Below are 25,739 nucleotides of genomic sequence, written 5' to 3'. Positions count from 1 at the left end.
TTCAATTCACTCCATGTGATATCAAGAACTGGCTGAGTGCACTGGATACTGCAAAGACTATGGGCCCTGGCAACATCCGGCTCTAGAGCTGAAAACTTGTGCTCGAGAACTAGCTGTGCCTCTAGTCAAGCTGTTCCAGTACAGCTGTAAAACTGGCATGCACCCAACAATGTGGAAAATTTCCCAGGTATCTCCTGTCCACAAAAAGCAGGACAAAACCAATCTGGCCAATTACTACTGCATCAGTCTACTCTCAATCAAAGCAAAATGATGGAAGGTATTGTTGACAATGCTATCAAGCAGCACATATTCACCAATAATCTGCTTACTGATGCTGAGTTTGGATTCCACCAGGACCACATGACTCCAGACCTCATTGTAGCCTCGATCCAAATTCCAAGGTTTATTTTATATTTCATTCATGGGATGTGGGCGTCGCTGGCTAGGCCAGCATTTATTGCCCATCCCTAATTGCCCTTGAGAAGGTGGTGGTGAGCTGCCTTCTTGAACCACAGTGCTGTTAGGCAGGGAGTTCCAGGATTTTGACCCAGCGACAGTGAAGGAACGGTGATATAGTTCCAAGTCAGGATGGTGTGTGACTTGGAGGAGAACTTGCAGGTGGTGGTGTTCCCATGCACTTGCTGCCCTTGTCCTTCTAGTTGGTAGAGGTCGCGGGTTTGGAAGGTGCTGTCTAAGGAGCCTTGGTGCATTGCTGCAGTGCATCTTGTAGATGGTACACACTGCTGCCACAGTGCGTTGGTCGTGGAGGGAGTGAATGTTTGTAGATGGGGTGCCAATCAAGCGGGCTGCTTTGTCCTGGATGGTGTCGAGCTTCTTGAGTGTTGTTGGAGCTGCACCCATCCAGGCAAGTGGAGAGTATTCCATCACACTCCTGACTTGTGCCTTGTAGATGGTGGACAGGCTTTGGGGAGTCAGGAGATGAGTTACTCGCCTCAGGATTCCTAGCTCTTGTAGCCACGGTATTTATATGGCTACTTCCAGTTCAGTTTCTGGTCAATGGTAGCCCCGAGGATGTTGATAGTGGGGGATTCAGCGATGGTAATGCTGTTGAATGCCAAGGGGAGATGGTTAGATTCTCTCTTGTTGGAGATGGTCATTGCCTGGCACTTGTGTGGCGGTCAACAGTTGGTGGTGGCAGGGTGGGGTGGAGGTTGTTGGATAATAAGAACAGCGCAAGATAAGGGAAGATGAGGAAAAACAATGTTACCCTGGCTGAAGGGATTGGGGAGGGTGGGAGGAAACGACATGGGATGGATGCTTTGTGGTGGCGGCAGAGGTGGGAGTTGGTGAAAAAAAGGCAGAAGGTAAGGGGAGCCCAACAACAGTTACCCAGGCTGGAGGGATTGGAGAGGGGTGCTGGATGGCATGGTGGGGGGGCGGAACAGCATGTGGGGGGGGGGTTGTTGGATGGCATGGGGAACAGAAATAGCATGGGTTGGGGGACCATGTGGGATGGCCTGGGGGGGGGGCAGCAAGGGATGGTGGGATAACGATGGCATGAGAAGGATGGCATGGAAAGGGTGGAATGGCATGGGATGGGATTGGCAAGGGAGGGAGGGGATGGCATTGGAGGCATGGCATGGGATGGATGCTTGAGATGATGGAATTGCTTAAGTAAACTAATTTGAGCGCAAATGTTTTGTATGTCTCCGTATTAACTTAGATGAAGAAACTGAGAGTAATGGAGTTTGCTGATACAAATTTAGTTGGAATGTGCACTGTGAGTGGACACAAAGAGGCTGCAAAAAGATACAGACATGTTAAGTGAGAGGGCAACAAGGTGGCAGGTGGATTATAATGTGGGGAAGTGTGAGGTTATTCACTTTGGTAAGAAGAACAGAAATGTGGAATTTTTTAAAGGGCTTGAAATTTTAAAATGTTGATGTTCAGAGAATCATAGAATCACAGAAAGTTTAAGGCTCAGAAACAGGCCACTTGGCCCATCTTGTCTCTGCTGGGCAAAAAACGATCCACCTATTCTAATCCCACCTTGCAGCATTTGGTCCGTAGCCCTGCAGATTACAGCACTTGAGGTGCATATCCAGACTCCTTTTGAATGAGTTGAGGGTTTTTACCTCAACTACCCTTTCAGGTAGTGAGTTCCAGACCATCACCACCCTCTGGGTGAAAATGTTTTTCCTCATCTCCCCTCTAATTTTTCTACCCATCACTTTAAATCTATGCCCTCGCGTCACTGACCTTTCTGCTGAGATGTATGGACCCTTTACCTCCACTCTATCCAGGCCCCTCAAAATTTTGTACATTTCAATCAGATCTACCCTCAGCCTTCTCTGTTCCAAGGAGAACAAACCCATCCTATCCAATCTTTCCTCATAGCTGCATTTTTCCAGTCCTGGCAAAATCCTCGGAAATCTCCTCTGCACCCTCTCTAGTGCAATTACATCCTTTCTGTAATGAGGTGACCAGAACTGCACACAATACTCAAGTTGTGGCCAAACCAATGAGTTATACAGTTCCAGCATAAACTCCCTGCTCTCATATTCTATATCTCAGCTAATAAAGGAAAGGATTCCATATGCCTTCTTAACCACTTTATCGACCTGTCCTGCTACCTTCAGGGAACTGTGGACATTCACTCCAAGGACCTTCACTTCCTCTACACTTCTCAGTACTTTCCCATTAATCATGTATTCCTTTACCTTGTTTGACTTCCCCAAATGCATGACCTCACACTTTTCCAGGTTGAATTCCATTTGCCACTTTTCTGTCCATCTGAACAGACCAGCAGTATTTTCCTGCAGCCTACAGCTATCCTCCTGGCTATCTACCACACAGCCAATCTTTGTGTCATCTGCAAACAACTTGATCATTCCCCCTACATTTATGCCCAAATCGTTAATATATACCACAAAAAGCAGGGGTCCCAGTACTGAGCCCTGCGGAACGCCACTGGAAACAGCCCTCCAGTCGCAAAAACACCTGTCAACAATTATCCTTTGTTTCCTGCCACTGAGCCAATTTTGTATCCAGCTTGCTGTATTTCCCTGGATCCCATGGGATTTCAGTTTTTTAACCAGTCTGCCATGTGGGACCTTGTCAAAAGCCTTGCTAAAATCCATGTAGATCACATCAACTGCACTGCCCTCATCTATCTTCCTTGTTACTTCAAAAAATTCGATCAAGTTGGTCAAACAAACTATTCCCTTAACAAATCCATGCTGACTATCCTTGATTAACCTGTGCTTTTCTAAGTGACAGTTTATCCTGTCTCTCAGAATAGATTCCAATAATTTGCCCCCTACTGGGGTAGACTGACTGGCCTGTAATTATTCAGTCTATCCCTTGCTCCCTTTTTAAACAGAGGATCAATGTTACCAGTTCTCCAGTCCTCCGGCGCCACACCTGAATCCAGTGAGGACTGGAAAATGATGGACAGACCTTCTGCTATTTCCTCTCTTGCTTCTTTTAACAGTCTAGGGTACATTTCATCTGGCTCTGGAGTTGAGGCAGAAGATCAGCCAAGATCATAATGAATATCGGAGCAGGCTCGAGGCTCCATATGGTTTACTCCTGCTCCTATTTCTTATGTTCACACAAGTAAACATAAGGTATATAAAATTATGAGAGGCATAGATAGGGTAGATAGCCAGAGTCTGTTTCCCATGGTAGGAGTGACTAAAACTAGAGGACATAGATTTAAGGTGAGAGGGAGGAGGTTTAAAGGGGATCAAAGGGGTAAATTTTTCACACAAAGCATCATGGGTATCTGGAATGAGCTCCCTGAGGAGCTGGTGGAGGCAGGAACAGTAGCGACATTTAAGAGGCATCTGGACAGGTACTTGAATGAGCAAGGCATCGAGGGATATGGAATTAATGCAGGCAGGTGGGATTAGTATAGATAGGCATTATGGTCGGCATGGACGCGGTGGGCCGAAGGGCCTGTTTCTATGCTGTATGACTCTATGACTCTAAGTGGCAGGTCAATGTGGGTGTACCTACAACACACAGACCGCAGTGATTCAAGAAGGCACTCACCTCCACCTTCTCAAGGGCAATTGGGGATGGGCAATAAATGCTGGCTTTGTAAGCGATGCCCACTTCCCATGAATAAATAAAAACAAGTTAAAAAGTGGTCACAATAGGGATACAATTGTATGATAGCACTAAAGGACAATGTGATGGAATCCATGGTTTTGTGGGACCAGTCGGGAGCGTGTGTGAGCTGCTGTCTGAACAGATGACTTGTCGAATGTTCTGTTAGGTTCACTGAATCTGGTTTCAAAGATAGTTTTTTTTTGGACAGACCTTAACTGGAAGGGAAACTAAAACTTTAGTTTTCTGGGGAAACAGAAACTGAAACTAAAACTTCAGATTTCTGTGGAAACTGAAATGGGTTGGAATCAGATAAAAGGACACAGAGCCATCCAATCTCAGATCACAGAGGGGTGGAGTGCAGGCAAGCTGAAGAAAGTGAAGGCTGGATCCAGGAGCTGGCTTCAGCTGTTTCTGTTACTTAATGTAATACCGGTGGATCCACATCACCAAAATTGTCGTGAGCAGAGCTGAAGAGGTTCTGGAGGAGTACGTCGCTTTGGGTGAAGAATGTACCCGTGGAGTTCGGGTTGAAGGGGAACTGCTGTCAGCTGAGAATTAGTGGCTGCATCTTAGAAGAAAGGAGCTGGAGATTTTCCATGTGGAAGTTCAGAGCTTTGAAGAACTTTGTGGCTGTAATTGGTGCCATATATGCTGAGTGAACTGCCCAGTAAATCCATGAGATCTATCTTTGTTGTATCCGATAGTTAATGTGTAATTTTTAATATATATTAACTGTGATTTGTCTGTAAACTCATGTTTAACTTATGTTGATTTTAGTTTGATTGATAAAGTAAAAGTCATTCAAGAGTAGTGGAAAGTCAGAAGATTGGACAGAGTATAAAAAACAGCAAAGATTGACTAAAAGAATAATGATAGAGAAATTAAGAGTACGAGAGAAAGCTAGCTAGAAATATAAAAAGGATGGTAAGAGTTTCTACAGGTATTTAAAAAGGAAAAGAGTAAGTAAAGTGAGTGTTGATTCTCTAGAGAGTAAGTCTGGGGTGTTAATAATGGAAAATAAGGAAATGGCACAGGAATTGCACAGATATTTTGCATCTATCTTCACCGTAGAGGGTACAAATAGCATCCCAGAAATAACTGTGACAAGAGTTGAAAGGGAGAGAGGAACTTAAAATAATTACCATCACCAGGGAATGGGTACTGAGATAATCATTTGAACTAAAAGCTGCTAAGTCCCCAGGTCCTGATGGACCTCATCTTAGGGTCTTAAAAGAAGTGGCTGCTGAGATAGTGGATGCATTAGTTTTAATATTCCAATATTCCCTAGATTCTGGAAAGTTCCCATCAGATTGGAAAATAGCAAATATAATTCCTCTATTCAAGAAAGGAGGAAGACAGAAAGCGGGAAACTACAGACCCAGTTAGCTTAACATCTGTAACAGGGAAAATGCTGGAATCTATTATTAAGGAGGTTACAACAGGTCATTTAGAAAATTTTAATACAATCAGACAGTTTTGTGAAAGGGAAATCGTGTTTTACTAATTTATTAGCGTTCTTTGAGGAAGTAACAAACAAAGTGGATAAAGGGGAACCTGTGGATGTAGTGTACTTGGATTTCTAGAAGGCATTTGACATCAAAGGTTACTAAACAAAATGACAGCCTATGCTATAGTGGGTAACATATTACATAGAGGTAACATAGAGGATTGGTTAGCTCACAGAAAACAGAGAGTAAGCATAAATGGGTTATTTTCAGGTCAGCAAGCTGCAACTAGTGGAGTGTCACAGGGATCAGTGCTGCGGCCTCAACTATTTACAAACTATATCAACGACTTGGATGAAGGGACAGAACGTATGGTTGCGAAATTTACTGATGACACAAAGGTAGGTAGGAGAGTAAGTAGTGAAGAGGACATAAGCAGTCTGCAAAGGGATATAGATAGTGTTACGACCAAAGTGGGAAGAGTGCACTGTCTTTTCTAGTCCCACTTCTCTGCAGGTCACAACATATATTTTTTGAATGCTTACCCAGTTACTGATTTGGTCGATCATTTACTCTACTCTTTATCCCAGAACAAAATACACCAACCAGGTTTCTTTAATAAACAACAAAATTATCAGTTTATTATCAAACAAGACTTTCCAGTAACAAAGCAAAGCATTAACACACAGATTGAAATATAAAAGTTCACTTTTTAAATTCCCCCCACACACACTCACACACATTGAAAAAAATACAGAAATTCTCTCTACAGAGGTTTGTTACAAAAAAGGACAAAAAAAAGAATACTTTGGCCAAATACATGCTAATTCTTGAAAAAAAATATGGAAGGAAGTCAGTTGTCTCTTTTAGTCTGGCATCTGGGTATATGGAGACGGGTCACTGGGATCTTTTCAGAAGCAATTCGTTCTGGAGATGTCAAGAAATCATCTGGTAGGCTTTCCAGGAGACATGTGGCATCAGGGGTTTCAGCCAACACATACTTAAACTGCAGGGTTTTTCCAAAGACAGGATGGCAGAGGAGCTGACACACTGGCCTTCTCAGGGTCTCTTAGAGAGGTGCAGGCAAAATGAGCCGGGGTTTTTTTTCCCTTGGCGGGTAACCGTCATCAAAACAGTTCACACCCCAACTGACTTGAAAACAATATCCAAAACCCCAAAACAGAAAGTCAACCTCTTGACCTTCATAAACCTCGACATGTGGCTTCTCTATAAATATCTTCCCCAGGTCACAAAGGCTTCTGTTGTTTATTAACCTTAAAGCACATGACTTCCAGCAGGGTTGTTTTTAAACAAAATCTCAGTGTCCTTTCAATGAACTGTCAACAACAAAGCAAAGTCCAGCTTCTATGAAATCTTCAGCCTTCCAATGAATCCATCTCCACAATTTAAATATGAGTCCTCAAAAAAATACTGAACAATAAATATAGAAGCATCTTCATAACAATAGGTTAAATGGGTGGGCAAAGATTTGGCAGATGGAGTCGAATGTGGGATGGTGTAAACTTGCCCACTTTGGTCAGAAAAATAGAAAAGCAATATATTACTTAAATGGATTGCAGAACTCTTAGATGCAGAGGGATCTGGGTGTCCTAGTACACAAAGCACAAAAAGTTAGTATGCAGGTACAGCAAGTGATTAAGAAGGCAAATGCAATGTTGTCATTTATTGCAAAGGAAATGGAATATAAAAGCACAGATGTTTTGTTACAGTTGTGCAGGACATTGGTGAGACCACATCTAGAGTATTGTGTACAGATTTGGCCTCCTTACTTAAGAAAGGATAAAATTATATTGGAAGCAGTTCAGAGAAGGTTCACTCAACTGATTCCTGGGATGGGAGAGTTATCTTATGAGGAAAGATTGAACAGGTTGGGTCTGTATTCATTGAAGTTTAGAAGGATGAGAGCGATCTTATTGGAACATATAAGATGCTGAGGGGACTTGACAGGGTGGATGCTGAAAGAATGCTTGCCCTTGTGGGAGAGACTAAAACTCGGGGGCACATTTTAAAAATAAGGGGTCTCGCATTTAAGACGAGATAAGAAGAAATTTTTTCTCTGAGGGTCATGAGATGGTGGAACTCTCTTCCCCAGAGAACAGTGGAAGCAGGTCATTGAATGTTTTTAAGGCAGAGGTAGATAAATTCTTGACAAACGAGGGAGTCAAAGGGTATTTGGGGTAGGCAGGAATGTGGATTTGAATCCACAAACAGATCGGCCATGATCTTATAGAATGGCGGTGCAGGCTCAAGGGGCCAAATGGCCTACTCCTGCTCTTAGTCTGTATGTTCAAATGTAAGTGAAATCTTGTCCATTTGACTTTGTTTATTGGAGTCGTTCAGTAAATTTGGTTCTTTTGTTTTCTTGATTTCCACGGGGATCATAACAACATATCGGGCTGAAGTACAGGGATAAGGGAGCCCTTAAATTCAACACAAATGCCTGGAGTCAGAGGAATCAAACTGGCGATCTCAAGTCTATGCTAACAATATGAATTATAATGTTACAGGCATCACACAGACGTAAAGAAAAAAAAAAACTTGCATTCATAACGCACCTTTCATGACCTTGTGACGTCCCAAAGTGTATTACAGCCAATGATGTATGAGAGTCATAGACTCAGGGGCCGGGATTTTATTCTGGCAATGGGGTCTCAATGTCCGGAGAGGAAAGCCCGCCAAATCTAGTGCCAATCAGATATCAGACACTTAAGTGGACAGCGGCGGACCTTCCACAGGATCAAGGACCCTGTCGCCAGAGGTCCCGGCATTGGAAAGCTGCAGACCAATCAGAGGCTGGCAGCTGCAGCGCCACCGCGGAGGCAGTGACTGCTGGTGGAGGAGCACCTACCGGAGGCTGAGGAGCGTTGCTGGACCCAGGCCACAGGTAGGTCAGGGTGGGAGGGCTCTCTCAGGATGGGGGTCACGGGGGAAGGGGTGTAGGGGGTTCAATAGCAAGGGCAGGGGGGTGGCTTTCAGGACCTCACCCCCCCCCCACCCCCCCACCTTCCCAAGGCTATGTCCCTCGTGCAGGCACGAAGTACCCTTTAACGAGGGATCCCACCCCGGAGCCGGGAAGCAGCCCGCACATTTTCTGATGCCTTGCTTCCCGTGCAGCCACAGGGCTGCCTGTCGCATGGCTAATTGCAGCTGTGGTGGGAAGAGACCCCTTAATTGGGGTGAATTGCCCAGTTAAGAGCCTCAACTGGCAGTGGGGCAGGAAGGCCATTCACAGGCCTTCCTGCCCCGGACTAAATTTTGCCAGAGGTGGGATGGCGGCAGGCATCTCCCCCCCACCACTATCCCACCCAATTTTACGCTCTCCCCATCTCCAAACTCGCTGCGGGGAAGAGCAGATAATTCCTCCCAGAGGGCTGGGTTTTGTTATCATGTCGCTGGGAGTGGTGGCGGATGCGTGAAATGTCAGCCGTCCTGCCTGTGATGTTCACCCCCAATCACGTGGTTGGGGTGGCATTGGCAATATCGTATATGACATCTCCTGAGTTTGGATTGCAGAGTTCAACCCTCCCCCCGGCCACAGTACCTACTTGCAGACTTCCGCCCTTCCTTCCCCCCCTATCCCCCCACCTCAACAGTACCCACTTGCAGAATTCCAACCTCCGCTCACATCTGCATACTGTGGCAATGTCCGATGTTAAAACAAATTCAACAGGATAAAAACGCATAACTTACCTAACCTTTGCAGCTTTTCAAAGACAGGAAAGTGAAGGCACATTAAGTGCTGCACGGCATGCAGAAGATTGCGAACAGCTGGTAGGATCACAGCAAACTACATTCTAATTCATGCAAAATGGTATTTAACATATTTAAAGTATGATCCCGTCACAGAGCGGCGAAGGTCTTGCCACAGAACTTCAGCGCCTCCCAGAAAATCGGAAACCGACATAACGGTGTCGGGTTCTGTGGCGGCTGAATCTGCATCGATTCTCTGGCCCTCCTGCCATGGAACCCTCCTTCAAACACACAAAATCCAGCCCAAAGAGTCATCATGACAAAGATGGAGGTCATTTGTCCCATCGAGTCATGCTGGCTCTCTGTACAGCAATCCAGTCAGTCCCATTCCCCTGCTCTATCCCTGTAGCCCTGCAAGTTTATTTCCCTCCAAATAATTCACAAACTCCACTTCCTCCATTTTTGAAGTGTAGATGCTATTATACAGTAGGAAACATGGCTGCTAATTTGCTCATAGCAAGGTCCCACAAACCAGGAGATTAATGACCAGATAATCTGTTATTAATGAAACTCACTGGCTGGGAGTGACCATCTCCCAGTATACACCCAAGCATGGATAAGGTTGTCCCAGCGGATTGCTTTGCCCAAAATGGATGTGTCTTTCAGAGAGTCAGCACAGATGTGATGAGTCGAGTGGCCTCCTTCTGTGCTATAAGGTTCTATGGCCCTACGATGCTTGACCATGCAAGCCCAAAATAAAAGGAAGGGGAGTAAAGATCAGGTAACTCATACAAAGAGAAATAACTGTATTAGTTAACATAGCTGGTACCTTGGCATGGGCAGATTCTCATTTTCTGCAGACTTGATCATCACCACAATGGGAGGTCTGGAAGCTTGCTTGAGGATTTCCAGAGATCTGATGTTCTCAAAGCACTTGGTTAAGTGAGGCTACAGAAAGAATGAAGAAATGAATATCACAATCAATACAGCTAAACCTGTTAATTGGGAGCACCTGATGGGAATGATATTTCCCAACTTTCTATTAAGGAAATCATAGAACAATACATCAGAGAAGGAGACCATTTGGATCATTGAGCCTGTGCTGACTCTTAGAAGGAGCTATCTAATTAGTCCCACATCGCTGCTCTTTCTCCATAGCCCTACAGATTTTCCCCTTTCTAGTATTTGTCTAATTGTCTTTTAAAAGTTACTATTGAATCTGCTTCCACCACCCTTTCAGGCAGTGAATTCCAGATGAAACAACTTACTCTGTAAAAAGATGTTTTCCTCATGTTGCCTCTGGTTCTTTTGTCAATTACCTTAAATAGTGCTGATTTACATTGAGAATCAGTTGCAGTCTGAGAATATAGACCCAATAAGATTTGTTCAGCCTTCCAGTTAATTGAAATCAAAAGTATTTGGGAAATAACTATAAATTGCCCGAAACTATTATAAACTACCAAAAAAAGTTCCCCAAACCTAGGATGTGTTAAGATCTTAACTGCATCATTTCACTCACATTCAGAATGATACAGTACAGAAGGAGGCCATTCAGCCCATTGTGCCTGTTTGAAAGAACTGTCCAATTAGTCTGGTCTTTCCGTGTAGCCCTACCAATTTCTCCTTTATGATATTGTCACGGTCCTGTGTTTTATTTTGTGCTCAGAAATATTGCGGTGTGCCTTTAAGACTGTAAGAAGTACGGTGCACCTTTAAGAACTCTCCAGAGGCACAGTGAGCCAGGGTGCATTTTGGTTACAAAGCAACAGCCACAGAGAGAGGGAGGACACGAGATTCAATGTTGCAGTTTGACTTTTGAAAACCAGCTGGCTGAGACTGGTTTGCAAAGAGAGACAGTTCCAGCAATTGAATGAAGAAGCAGAGCTCTGAGACAATTTAAACTGAAGGAAGAAAAGCTGTGTTATTTCTCTCTCAAAATTCTACAAAGCTTCAAGCTGAATTAATTCCATAAAAAATAAGAAAAAGCTTTTTTCTTTCACAACAAATTATGGATATCTTCTGTGTTCATCACTGGGAAAAAAGAGTTTAATACTACAACAGCCGACCTGTTGAACACCTATCTTTGGAAGGATCTTCTGTTTTCATCGGGCCTTGGAAGACAGCAAGTGAACTTTGACCGTGTTGTATTGGAAGACCATTCATCAGGAATGTAATTTGCAAAGACTTTATTTTTTATTTTTTGGTCAGCTAATTTAAAACCGAGTATATGTATGTGAATGCGGGTCTTTAGATATTGGTTTATCTTAGTAGTGTTTAAGATTTTAGTTTTTTTTAATAAATAGTTAATTTGTTGATATCTAAAGATACCTGGTTTGGTTCGCTTCATTTAGGGGTTACTAGATTGATCAATTTGGCTGCTTTTGTCTTCGATTTGGAAAGCTTAAAGAAATATGATGCGACCCGTGGAGCAGCGGGACTGAATTGACAATGCATTGCTCCCACCGCAATCAGAATTATATATATTGATTGGGGGCTTTTTCCTGAGTGGTCGTAACATATTTTAATTGGGGGCTCGTCTGCAGTCGAATCATATTTAATTAGGCGGCTCGCGTTTGGGCTAAGAAACAGACTAATTTGGAGAGCTCGCGTTTGGAATCATATTAATTGCTCTTGTGTCTGGGATCTATCAATTGGAAACTCCATTGTTGGGATCTAAGTCTAACGCCAATTACAAAGAAATAAGAGGAACCAGGTCTCTTGCATAATAAGGTACAGTCTATACCATAGTAATGGCATTAGCGGTTGCAGCAGAGTTTTTGGAAAAGCAGAAGTGACTTGATAACTTTAACTAAGAATAAATTAAAAGAATTGGCAGCAAATTTGGGGTTAGAATTGAAAATAGGTGCCAAATAAGCAGAAATAATTGACATAATAGCCCAACATCTGGAATTAGAAGAAGAAGAAGGGGAATATGAGAAACGAGAAGGTCGTAAGTCAGAGAGTGATGCAGCAGTATTGGCTAGGATTCAGTTAGAAACGAAAAATCTTGAGGCTGAGAAAGATAAAACATTAGAAATGAGAAAACTTGAACTTCAGAAAGAAAATGAAAGAGGGAATTTAGGCTAAAAAGATGGAACTAAGACAAACGGGTAGTCTTGAATCCAGGGAAAATTCAGGTGAGGAAGAATCTGAATTTAGCTCAGGACCCAGCGAAAAGCTGTTTACATATATTCAAGCTCTTCCTATGTTTGAGGAATGGGACATTGAGGCATTTTTCATATCTTTTGAAAAAATACCCAAACAAATGAAATGGCCGAAGGAAAATTGGACACTACTTATACAAAGCAGGTTGAAAGGCAAAGCTCATGAAGTTTATGCCATGCTTCCTGAAGAGGCTTCTGCAGATTATGAGATGGCAAAAAAGGCTATTCTCACTGCATATGGGTTGGTCCCTGAAGCTTACTGCCAGAAGTTTCGGAACTGCCAGAGATTGGTTGGGCAGACATATGTAGAATTTGAGAGGGTGAAGCAAATTAATCTTGACCGTTGGATACAGTCATTATAGATGGAAACCACATATGACAACATTCGGGAGTTGATTCTCTTAGAAGAGTTTAAAAACTCCATTCCTTCAGTAGTGAGAACTCATATAGATAACCTGAAAGTTTTGAAAGCTAGGCAAGCAGCGGAAATTGCTGATGATTTTGAGCTTGTTAATAAGCCAAAACCTTTTGTCCGTCACCCCTGTAACCCCGAAAAGGACAGAAAGTGGGAGAGTGAAAGGAAGGCAAGTAGTCGGGGACAAGAAGAAATAGCTTGGAATGCCCCAGGATCACCTCCTCGGGTCAGAAAGAAAGGTGCTGAGGGTAGAAGTAAGGTTTGCAAACCGACGTGTTATCATTGTCACAAAACGGGTCATCTTCGTTAAGAATGCTGGAAAGTGCGAGGTAACCCATAGGTTTGTTGTTGGAGTATGCAAAGCTAATGCAGAGAAAAAGACTCTGACTGAGAGTACAGCATACCAGGCTATAGCTTTAACAACAGCTGTAAAACCAGATACTAAAACTAAAAGGAGTGTAGAGGTTACGAATAAAATACCTGAGAGTTATAATGAATTTTTGTCAAAGGGGAAAGTAACTCCATATCCTTTAAGTGAGGCAGGAAAACCTATCATTATACAGGAGCAACCCAAACACTCTTGCTGGGGAAAGATATAACGTTCCCACCAGAGAGCGCCTTGAACGCTAAAGGTTTAGTTAATGGAATTGTCGGGGAGTATCTACCCATATCTTTATATAAAGTATGCCTAGACAGTGACTTAACATCTGGGGTAGTAATTGTAGGAGTTGTCCACGGTTTGCCAATAGAGGGAATTGATCTACTCCTCGGAAATGATTTGTCTGGATCAAAAGTATCAGTTTCTCCTATAATTACAGAGGAACCAAGTGAAATTAAGAAAACGGAGCAATTACAGGAACAGGATCCTGGAATATTTCCTGCATGTGTAGTTACCTGAGCAATGGCTAAACAGGATCCATTGTCAGATGTAAAAGTGGCACCACAAATAGATAGCCAAGTATCTGAAAGCTTAATTGGGGATTTAGATAGTCCAAATGAGATGTTTAACAGATCTTCCAACATTGCAGCACAGCAAACTGATCCAGAGATATACCAAATGGCACGGACAGCTCTGACAGAAGCTGAGGCGGAAGGAGTTCCAGAAGGCTATTATATGGCAAATGGGGTTTTGAGGAGGAAATGGAATCCGCCTCGTAGACCTGAAGATGAAGACTGTAGTTGTTGAACAGATAGTGGTACCACCTAAATATCGCCAAGGATTATTAAGGTGAGCATACAACATTCCTTTTGCAGGGGAATTCGGAAGACCAAATAACGTATAAGCCAGCATTATTACCGGCCAGGTGTTACAAAGGATGTGAGACAATTTTGTCGGACATGCCATACATGTCAAATGGTGGGAAAACCACAACCTACCATAAAACCGGCACCACTAGTTCCCATACCAGTGATTGAGGAACTATTTAGCAGGGTGTTAGTAGACTGTGTTGGACCCTTGCCAAAAACAAAAGTAGAACATCAGTACATACTTACTTGATAAGTATGTACCTGTGAGGCAGGGAGGAAGTTGTCGAGCGAGGGAGCCGTGGTTTACTAAAGAAGTTGAAGCGCTTGTCAAGAGGAAGAAGAAGGCTTATGTTAGGATGAGACGTGAAGGCTCAGTTAGGGCGCTTGAGAGTTACAAGCTAGCCAGGAATGATCTAAAGGGAGAGCTAAGAAGAGCAAGGAGAGAACACGAGAAGTCATTGGCGGATAGGATCAGGGAAAACCCTAAGGCTTTCTATAGGGATATCAGGAATAAAAGAATGACTAGAGTTAGATTAGGGCCAATCAAGGATAGTAGTGGGAAGTTGTGTGTGGAATCAGAGGAGATAGGGGAAGTGTTAAATGAATATTTTGCGTCAGTATTTACAGTAGAGAAAGAAAATGTTGTTGAGGAGAATACTGAGATACAGCCTACTAGGCTAGATGGGATTGAGGTTCACAAGGAGGAGGTGTTAGCAATTTTGGAAAGTGTGAAAATAGATAAGTCCCCTGGGCCAGATGGGATTTATCCTAGGATTCTCTGGGAAGCTAGGGAGGAGATTGCAGAGCCTTTGTCCTTGATCTTTATGTCGTCATTGTCGACAGGAATAGTGCCGGAAGACTGGAGGATAGCAAATGTTGTCCCCTTGTTCAAGAAGGGGAGTAGAGACAGCCCTGGTAATTATAGACCTGTGAGCCTTACTTCGGTTGTGGGTAAAATGTTGGAAAAGGTTATAAGAGACAGGATTTATAATCATCTTGAAAAGAATAAGTTCATTAGAGATAGTCAGCACGGTTTTGTGACGGGTAGGTCGTGCCTCACAAACCTTATTGAGTTTTTCGAGAAGGTGACCAAACAGGTGGATGAGGGTAAAGCAGTGGATGTGGTGTATATGGATTTCAGTAAGGCGTTTGATAAGGTTCCCCACGGTAGGCTATTGCAGAAAATATGGAAGTATGGGGTTGAAGGTGATTTAGAGCTTTGGATCAGAAATTGGCTAGCTGAAAGAAGACAGAGGGTGGTGGTTGATGGCAAATGTTCATCCTGGAGTTTAGTTACTAGTTGTGTACCGCAAGGATCTGTTTTGGGGCCACTGCTGTTTGTCATTTTTATAAATGACCTGGAAGAGGGTGTAGAAGGGTGGGTTAGTAAATTTGCGGATGACACTAAGGTCGGTGGAGTTGTGGATAGTGCCGAAGGATGTTGTAGGGTACAGAGGGACATAGATAGGCTGCAGAGCTGGGCTGAGAGATGGCAAATGGAGTTTAATGCGGAAAAGTGCGAGGTGATTCACTTTGGAAGCAGTAACAGGAATGCAGAGTACTGGGCTAATGGGAAGATTCTTGGTAGTGTAGATGAACAGAGAGATCTTGGTGTCCAGGTGCATAAATCCCTGAAGGTTGCTACCCAGGTTAATAGGGCTGTTAAGAAGGCATATGGTGTGTTAGCTTTTATTAGTATGGGGATCGAGTTTCGGAGCCACGAGGTCATGCTGCAGCTGTACAAAACTCTGGTGAGACCGCACCTGGAGTATTGCGTGCAGTTCTGGTCACCGCATTATAGGAAGGATGTGGAAGCTATGGAAAGGGTGCAGAGGAGATTTACTAGGATGTTGCCTGGTATGGAGGGAAGGTCTTACGAGGAAAGGCTGAGGGACTTGAGGTTGTTTTCGTTAGAGAGAAGGAGGAGGAGAGGTGACTTAATAGAGACATATAAGATAATCAGAGGGTTAGATAGGGTGGATAGTGAGCGTCTTTTTCCTCGGATGGTGATGGCAAACACGAGGGGACATAGCTTCAAGTTGAGGGGTGATAGATATAGGACAGATGTGAGAGGTAGTTTCTTTGCTCAGAGAGTAGTAAGGGCGTGGAACGCCCTGCCTGCAGCAGTAGTAGATTCGCCAACTTTAAGGGCATTTAAGTGCTCATTGGATAGACATATGGATGAACATGGAATAGTGTAGGTCAGATGGTTTCACAGGTCGGCGCAACATCGAGGGCTGAAGGGCCTGTACTGCGCTGTAATGTTCTAATTCTAATTCTACTATCATGGATATGGCTACTTGATTTCCCAAGGTCATTCCTTTGAGGACAATTACTGCTAGAGTGGTAGAAAAGTTAACCCAATTCTTTACGAGATATGGGTTACCACTTGAAATTCAATCAGATCAAGATTCTAACTTCATGTCTAAGATATTTCAAGAGGTTATGGACAATTTGGGGGTTAGACAGTTGAAATCTTCGGCATATCACCCACAGTCACAGGGAGCTTTAGAGATTTCACCAGACTCTCAAAACGATGATTGGAACATACCGTCACTAATATCCACATGACTGGGATAAAGGACTTTCTTTTATTTGCCACCAGAGACTCACCGAATGAGTCTCCAGGCTTCAGTCCTTTCGAATTGGTTTACGGACATAAAGTAAGAGGTCCTCTAAAATTTATAACAGACAGATTCTTGGAACAAAAGAATGAATCTTCAATACCAGACTATGTATCTGTGTTCCGGGAAAGGCTCACAAAAGCTTGCGGTGTAGCTCAGGAACATCTTAAAGCATCCCAAGCCAATATGCAAAAGTGAGCAGACAAGAATGCAAAAGCCCGCGATTTTCAACCAGGGAATGAAGTATTAGTGTCGTTACCGCTGCAGGGGGACCATTAAAAGCACGGTTCAGTGGCCCATATAGAGTGATCAAAAGAGTGGGTAAGGTAGATTAATTGACTGACACCCCCGAAGAAGAACCAGTTGTGTCATACCAATATGCTGAAGCAATATTATCTCAGGGAGGAGGATAAGCCAGTACAGGTTTATCAGGTAATCGGGAATGTTTAGAGGAAAAGAATAGTGAGGATGAGGAGAAGCAGGCCGAGGAAATTCTCAGATTGAACCTCCAACTATCAGATTAGCGAATATAGAATGGCTAGGAAAACCAGACCACATGCTTATGCACTTAGAGGCAAAACAACATGAAGACCAAATCAGGCTTTTCACAACGTTTAAAACAGTTTGTAGGGATAAGCTGGAATGTACAACCTTAGCCACACATGATGTGGATATAGGAGGAACCATTCCTTTAAAACAACATGCTTTGCCACTAAGTCCAGATAGACAGGCCCAAGAGTTGCGCGTGGTTAGCACCACAGCCTCACAGCTCCAGCGACCTGGGTTCAGTTCTAGGTACTACCTGTGCGGAGTTTGCAAGTTTTCCCTTTGACCATGTGGGTTTCTGTCGGGTACTCTGGTTTCTTCCCACAGCCAAAGACTTGCAGGTTGTTAGGTAAATTGGCCATGGTAAATTGCCCCTAGTGTAGGTAGGTGGTAGGAGAATGGTGGGGATGTGGTAGGGAATATGGGATTTAATGTGGGATTGGCATAAGTAGGTGGTTGTTGGTTGGTACAGACTTGGTGGGCCGAAGGGCCTGTTTCAGTGCTGCATCTCTCTATGACTCTAAGTGGAAGCAGAGGTCCAATGCATGCTGAAGGGCAGCTTAGTTAAACCTAGTCAGGACAGCTGGAATTCACAGGTGGTCTTCATGCCTAAACCTGGTGGGTCGGCTCAAACCTGCAGAGACTATAGAAAAGTCACTGCTGTACCAAAAGCAGACTCCTACCCAAATTCTAATTTAAAAGACTGTGTGGACAGAATGGGCAACACCTGTGTCTTAAAGAGACAAATGTATTGGAGGGATACTGTCAAATTCCTTTGATACCTCAAGATAAGGAAAAGTCAGCTTCTGTTACATAGGGCAGGGTTTTCCAGTATCAACCAATGCCACACGGTTAAGGGGTACTCGAGAAACTTCTCCGAAATTAGTGAACCCAGTAGTGGCCAGTGTTCCTAGCTGTGCAGTTCACCTGGCTGAGGTGATGGACAATAGGGACACTTGGAAGGAAAACACGAACAACTGGGAGACTATGGTTGAAATGGGCTAATTGGGACAATTGTTGTAAAGAATTAAGGCCAAAAATATTTTGATGAAACTTATTGTTGTAGTCTTATCATTTTAGAGTATTGTATACATATTTTGGGGAAAAATAATGTTATCACCGATGCTTTGTCATGGATTTAACCCTGTTAACTTATATAGATGGCAACGATATAAAGAAAATGCTGTAAATTATTAGTAGAGTGAATGGCGCGTAAATACGGGAAAAAAAATTGTTAGTGTTTTCGCAATTTCCATTTTTGCATTGCAATGAAATGCATTTTGGGAATGGTGTTTCATTTCACCGGGGCAGAGGAGTCACGTTCCTGTATTTTTTTCTCTCTCCTTGGAAATCTTTAAGACTGTAAAAAGAACAGTGCACCTTGAAGAACTCTCCAGAGGCACAGTGAGCCAGGGTGCAATCTGGTTGCAAGCAACGGCCACAGAGAGAGAAAGGACATGAGATTCAATGTTGCAGTTTGACTTTTGAAAAGTGGCTGGCTGAGACTGGTTTGCAGAGAGAGACCGTTCCAGCAATTGAATGAAGAAGCAGAGCTCTGAGACAATTTAAACTGAAGGAAGAAAAGCTGTGTTATTTCTCTCTCAAAATTCTACAAAGCTTCAAGCTGAATTAATTCCATAAAAAATAAGAAAAAGCTTTTTTCTTTTACAACAAATTATGGATATCTTCTGTGTTCATCGCTGGGAAAAAAGAGTTTAATACTACAACAGCTGAACTGTTGAACCCCTATCTTTGGAAGGGTCTTCTGTTTTCATCGGGCCTTGGAAGACTGCAAGTGAACTTTGACTGTGTTGTATTGGAAGACCATTTGTCAGGAACATAATTTGCAAAGACTATTTTTTTCTATTTTTTTGGTCAGCTAATTTAAAACCGAGTAATGTATGTGAATGCGGGAGCTAGATTTTTAAAAATAAGAAGTTATAAGGTTATAAGATATTGGTTTATTTTAGCAATGTTTAAGATTTTAGTTTTTTTAAATAAATAGTTAATTTGTCTATATCTAAAGATACCTGGTTTGGTTTGCTTCATTTAGGGGTTACTAGATTGTTCAATGTGACTAACTTTTTCTTCGATTTGGAAAGCTTAAGAAATATGATGTGACCTGTGGAGCAACGGGACTGAATTGACAGTGCATTTCTCTCACCACAATCAGAATTATATATATTGATTGGGGGCTTTGTCCTGAGTAGTCGTAACAATATATACATATATTTATTAGGGCCCCCAATTACTTCTGAAGGGAGCACTGATCGCCTCAATCATGATGTCCCCTGGGACAGGCGGACAAGCAGCAGTAGGTTAATAATTTCTGTTCTGATATCGTTTCCAGTCTTAAATGGGGGTAGTGATGAGGCGGTCATTGGAGTTTCTGCCGCAATGTAAATCCACAAAGCATCAGGAACAGGAAGAGGCTATTCATTCCTCAAGGCTATTCATTCCTCAAGGCTGTTCTGTCATTCAATTAGATCATGGCTAATCTGTATCTTAACTCCATTTACCTGCCTTGGTTCCATAACCTCTTAACACCCTCATCTAACAAAAAAAGCTGAATTTTGAAATTTTTCAATTGACTCTTTGTGTGAAGAAGTGTTTCCTGACATTACCTCAGAACAATCTAGCTCTAATTTCAAGGTTATGCCTCCTTGCTCTGGATTCCTCCGCCAGAGGAAATAGTTTCTATCTACCCTATTAACTCCTTTAATCATCTTATACACCTCAATTAAGTCACCGCTTAATCTATTTGCAAAGGAATACGAGCCTAGCCAATGCATAACTGAAGCCTTTAAGCCCCAGGTTTGGCTCTTCTTACCCGTATAGCATCAGGGTTTTTGCTTTGAGACAAGATATCCAGCAGCTCATTGTTGCTGAGGAAATAAAAGCGTGGGAAAGCAATCCGCTTGGCTTCCAAGTAATCCTGCAGGGCAACAAGAGCAGATCGGTTTTGTTCACAATCTGGATCGGTTTACTTAATTCATCTAAACATGAACAATCACAGCAGTTATCCTGTCAATCATACAGCACAGGTGGAGGCCTGGGCTGGCTCTTTGAAAGAGCTATTCAATTAATCCCACTCCTCTGCTCTTCCCCATATCCCAGCCAAGTATTTATCTAATTTCCTTTTGAAATTTACTGTTGAATCTGCTTCCAACACCCTTTCAGACAGTGCATTCCAGATCATCATAATTAGCCAGGAATCAATGAGGTTTAACTCACCCACCGTTTCTCTAACCAGCACCATCAAAAACAGATTATTTGGTCATTTATCTCATTCTTGTTTGTGGGAGCTTGCTTTGTACATATTGACTGCTGGTTTTCCCTCCATTACAACAGTGACTACACATGAAAAGCACTGTCAAAGAGATGTGAGAGATGCTGCACAAGATCAAGTCCTTTCTTGCTTGCTTTGTTGTGTATTACCTCAAGACATTTCAGTATCTTTTCCAGGTTGGAGTTGGTGGTCTGCAGGAGCTCAAGGACCCCTGGTGTGGTGGTTGTCTTCAGAATATTCGAGTTATTCTGAACTCTCATTATCAACTCATTCCATGTCTTTTCAATCTGGGCAAATAGTTTGGTTTCTGACACAAGCTGCCTGCATTATGAAATAGCACAGCATCATGTCAAGCACATACAGTCATGTCAGCAATACAGCATGGTCTTAGGTCCTTCTTGGCCGCTCAAATTAAGTGCCTGTGTGGTTCATCAGGCAATGCAGGCAAAGACAAATGTGACCCAATCAACATCTTACTTAGATTTTGGGTTTCAGCCCCAAAGCAAAAGTGTGAGTTATCAGAAATCAGAAATATTCAGATCTAACTGCCCAATATGAACTGAACTAAATCAGAAACCGTATTTGTTCCAGATTTTTTAATATTTATACTTTCACTGCTAAGTTTGTTGATGGCAACTTTGACTTTTCTTGGCAATCAAAAGTGGCCACAAGGAAAGACATGACATGTATGTATATAATGCATTCTAAATCACATTAATCTATTGTATATGAAGACCTGAATTATATGCAGGAAATACATCAATACAAAGTTGATACCTCAACAACTTCAGAAACAGTGGTGGAAGATGGCAGTGAGTTTTGAAGAAATGAATAGGCTGGCAGAGAGCAGGATTAATTCCTACCTTTGAATGTCAGGAGCTTGAAAAATGGGATTGAGGTAGAGCCAGTTCCGCTGACAAATCATCCATTCTTCTATGGTATGTGCCATAAGGTTCAGTTTACGGTCCCACTCATTCACCTCTTTCTGCACACAAGGAATTTTTTTAACTCAGGCCAGCCTGCATTTATTAACAAAATACCTTTCTGACACAGTTATACAAAGTACACGTGTTATGCTCCGCACTCAGAGTGAGAATAGGCCGTCAAGCCCACACCCGCTCATCCCCTTTCTCACGGGAGTGATGCCCATATCACCACACCCTTTCTTCCACCACCTCACAAATTACAGAATTGTTACAGCACAGAAGGAGGCCATTCGGCCCATCATGTCCGCACCAGCTCTCTGAAAGAGCAAGTCCTTCAGTTCCACTCCCCTGCCTTCTCCCCGTAACCCTGCACATTCTTCCTTTTCATATTACTGTCTAATTCCCTTTTGAATGCTTCAATTGAACCTGCCTCCACCTCGTTCTCAGGCAGTGCGTAACAAAGGCCTATTGCTGATTGAGGAACCTCTTTCTAAACTTCCTCTCTGACCCCTCAAAGGCAATTAGGCAGGTCTCAGGAAACCAATTTCATGCATGCTTGTAGGTGTTTGTTGTGTGTGAGCCTGTTCCATGTCCATGCCTACACCTGTGAGTTGTGTGTAGATTGTGTATGCTATATATTTTTTGTGTGCAATACATTACATGTACACATAACAGGCAATGTTAATCCTGCCCATTAAGAAGAAAACAGGTGGGTGAACAGTTAGAATCAGTCATGGGACTCCCCTGCCAACATAGCATTGATCCCTTGGGCTACTGTTTAACCTGAGTAGATAAATGGGCTCAGTCTCTAATATGCAAATTGGGTTAAAATAATTTCCTTGAGGCTGGACTGCTATTTTAACAGTGAGAGTGAGAAAGTGGTTGTGACCTTACTGTCAGTTGCACCCAGCGGGAAGAGGAGTTGCTGTACAAGAGGCCCAGTAAAGGCAAATCTTTTTTCACTTTCTTTGTGGAGCCAAGAGGAACAGGAGAACATCTACGAGCCCACAATCTGCACCCACCTATAACCATCCTATTTGCAGAGAGTGAAGAGTCCACTCTCTCCCCAGTTTACCCAGACAAATTAGATGTGCAATGGCAGGGCCAATGACTGGGGATGCCCAAGGAGTACTCCTGGCAATTAATCAGCTAAAATCACACAACTGACGAGTGCTGCTCGGCTGTTTGTCCAGAAGAGAACATCTCGCCATTAGTGCACTGACTGTCCTGCAACGTGGCCAGAAGCCGAGCTGAAAGAACTCCAGCTCCCAGTGATAGATCTATCCTTTCAAGGTCTATTAGTGAGCTTGACTGTCTCCTCCGTCATTAAGGACCTGCCAAGTTCAGGCATCAGTCCACATTGGGGGAGTGGTAGTGTGTTACCTGGGCAATGAAGAAGAACGAAGACCATTAAAAAACATGGCCTCTCGTTTACATGTGTTGACAACATCCTTTCATTCAAATAAACTAAGTACCTTGATGGGTTCCACGTAACGGGAGCCCTTAATGGTAGAAATGGTGATTAAACTATCTTCCAGCTGAGCAATGATCTCTTCCATGGAGCTGATGATCAATACAGTGATGGTGTCCACCTGATGAGTCACCAGCTTGAAGGTGGCATGATTCCATAGGGTGCTGACCTTCTCCAGCATACTTTTCAGAGTGGCTTCATTAGTAGCTAAGGCAGAGATGTTAATAATCGCATCCTTCCGCTGGAATATCTGGAAAAAAGTTTGAAAAATAACCAGAGGCTTAAAATCTCACTCAGGTACTCTCGACCTTAACTAAATAATTTTCTGTTGTAGACGACATAGAATCTGGTTAACATAGGGTCAATACAGGGAGTTGTGGATAGAACATATTACACAGGGAGATGTAGACTAAACATATGACACAGGGTGATAGAGACTGAACATATGACACAGGGCGATAGAGACTGAACATATTACAAAGGGAGTTGGAGACTGAACATGTTACACAGGGAGTTGTGGACTGAACATATTACATAGGGTGTTGCAGACAGAACATATTACACAGGGAGTTGTGGACTGAACACATTACACAGGGAGTTGCAGTCTGAACATACAACACAGGGTGTTGCAGACTGAACATATTACACAGGGTGTTGCAGACTGAACATATTACACAGGGAGTTGTGAACTGAACACATTACACAGGGAGTTGCGGTCTGAACATATTACACAGGGCGTTGCAGACTGAATCTATTACACAGGGAGTTGCGGTCTGAACATATTACACCGGGAGTTGCGGTCTGAACATATTACACAGGGTGTTGCAGTCTGAACATATTACACAGGGCGTTGCAGACTGAACATATTACACCGGGAGTTGCGGTCTGAACATATTACACAGGGCGTTGCAGACTGAACATATAACACAGGGCGTTGCAGACTGAACATATTACACAGGGAGTTGTGAACTGAACACATTACACAGGGAGTTGCGGTCTGAACATATTACACAGGGCGTTGCAGACTGAACATATTACACCGGGAGTTGCGGTCTGAACATATTACACAGGGCGTTGCAGACTGAACATATTACACCGGGAGTTGCGGTCTGAACATATTACACAGGGTGTTGCAGACTGAACATATTACACAGGGTGTTGCAGACTGAACATATTACACAGGGAGTTGTGAACTGAACACATTACACAGGGAGTTGCGGTCTGAACATATTACACAGGGAGTTGCAGACTGAACACATTACACAGGGAGTTGAGTCTGAACATATTACACAGGGTGTTGCAGACTGAACATATTACACAGAGTGTTGCAGACTGAACACATTACACAGGGAGTTGCGGTCTGAACATATTACACAGGGCGTTGCAGACTGAACATATTACACCGGGAGTTGCGGTCTGAACATATTACACAGGGAGTTGAGTCTGAACAGATTACACAGGGTGTTGCAGACTGAACATATTACACAGGGAGTTGTGGACGGAACACATTACACAGGGAGTTGCAGTCTGAACATATTACACAGGGCGTTGCAGACTGAACATATTACACCGGGAGTTGCGGTCTGAACATATTACACAGGGAGTTGCAGACTGAACACATTACACAGGGAGTTGCGGTCTGAACATATAACACAGGGTGTTGCAGACTGAACATATAACACAGGGTGTTGCAGACTGAACATATTACACAGGGTGTTGCAGACTGAACAAATTACAGAGTGAGCTGTATACTGAACATATTACACAGGGAGTTGTGGACTGAACACATTACACAGGGAGTTGAGTCTGAACATATTACACAGGGTGTTGCAGACTGAACATATTACACAGGGTGTTGCAGACTGAACATATTACACAGGGAGTTGTGAACTGAACACATTACACAGGGAGTTGCGGTCTGAACATATTACACAGGGCGTTGCAGACTGAACATATTACACAGGGAGTTGCGGTCTGAACATATTACAGAGGGCGTTGCAGACTGAACATATTACACCGGGAGTTGCAGACTGAACATATCACACAGGGAGTTGCAGACTGAACACATTACACAGGGAGTTGAGACTGAACATATTACACAGGGAGTTGCAGACTGAACACATTACACAGGGAGTTGCAGTCTGAACATATTACACAGGGAGTTGCAGACTGACCACATTACACAGGGAGTTGAGTCTGAACATATTACACAGGGTGTTGCAGACTGAACATATTACACAGGGTGTTGCAGACTGAACATATTACACAGGGAGTTGTGGACTGAACATATAACACAGGGAGTTGCAGACTGAACATATTACACAGGGTGTTGCAGACTGAACAAATTACACAGTGAGCTGTATACTGAACATATTACACAGGGAGTAATGCACTGAACATATTACACAGGGAGTTGTGGACTGAACACATTACACAGGGAGTTTCGGTCTGAACATACAACACAGGGTGTTGCAGACTGAACATATTACACAGGGAGTTGTGGACTGAACACATTACACAGGGAGTTGCAGTCTGAACATACAACACAGGGTGTTGCAGACTGAACATATAACACAGGGTGTTGCAGACTGAACATATCACACAGGGAGTTGTGGACTGAACACATTACACAGGGAGTTGCAGTCTGAACATACAACACAGGGTGTTGCAGACTGAACATATTACACAGGGTGTTGCAGACTGAACATATTACACAGGGTGTTGCAGTCTGAACATATTACACAGGGAGTTGTGGACTGAACACATTACACAGGGAGTTGCAGTCTGAACATACAACACAGGGTGTTGCAGACTGAACATATT

The 25,739-nt window shown here is 43.1% G+C and overlaps 1 protein-coding gene across 1 annotated transcript in view; it reads right to left on the bottom strand.

Moving 5' to 3' along the window:
- LOC137367175 (dynein axonemal heavy chain 6-like) overlaps positions 1-25,739 on the bottom strand; it is a 1,370,791-nt gene that overhangs the window by 751,918 nt on the left and 593,134 nt on the right. The window contains exons 22-26 of the mRNA XM_068028611.1: positions 22,921-23,166; positions 21,383-21,504; positions 20,669-20,840; positions 20,061-20,165; positions 10,063-10,181 (exon numbers count right to left, since the gene is read on the bottom strand). Coding sequence (XP_067884712.1) covers positions 10,063-10,181; positions 20,061-20,165; positions 20,669-20,840; positions 21,383-21,504; positions 22,921-23,166 — 764 coding nt within the window. The remainder of the gene's footprint in view (positions 1-10,062; positions 10,182-20,060; positions 20,166-20,668; positions 20,841-21,382; positions 21,505-22,920; positions 23,167-25,739) is intronic.

This window comes from Heterodontus francisci, chromosome 3, assembly GCF_036365525.1.
Source record: "Heterodontus francisci isolate sHetFra1 chromosome 3, sHetFra1.hap1, whole genome shotgun sequence".
Lineage (NCBI taxonomy): Eukaryota > Metazoa > Chordata > Chondrichthyes > Heterodontiformes > Heterodontidae > Heterodontus > Heterodontus francisci.
The sequence above is the reverse complement of the archived record's forward strand: the minus strand, read 5'-3'. Positions and strand labels throughout refer to the sequence as shown.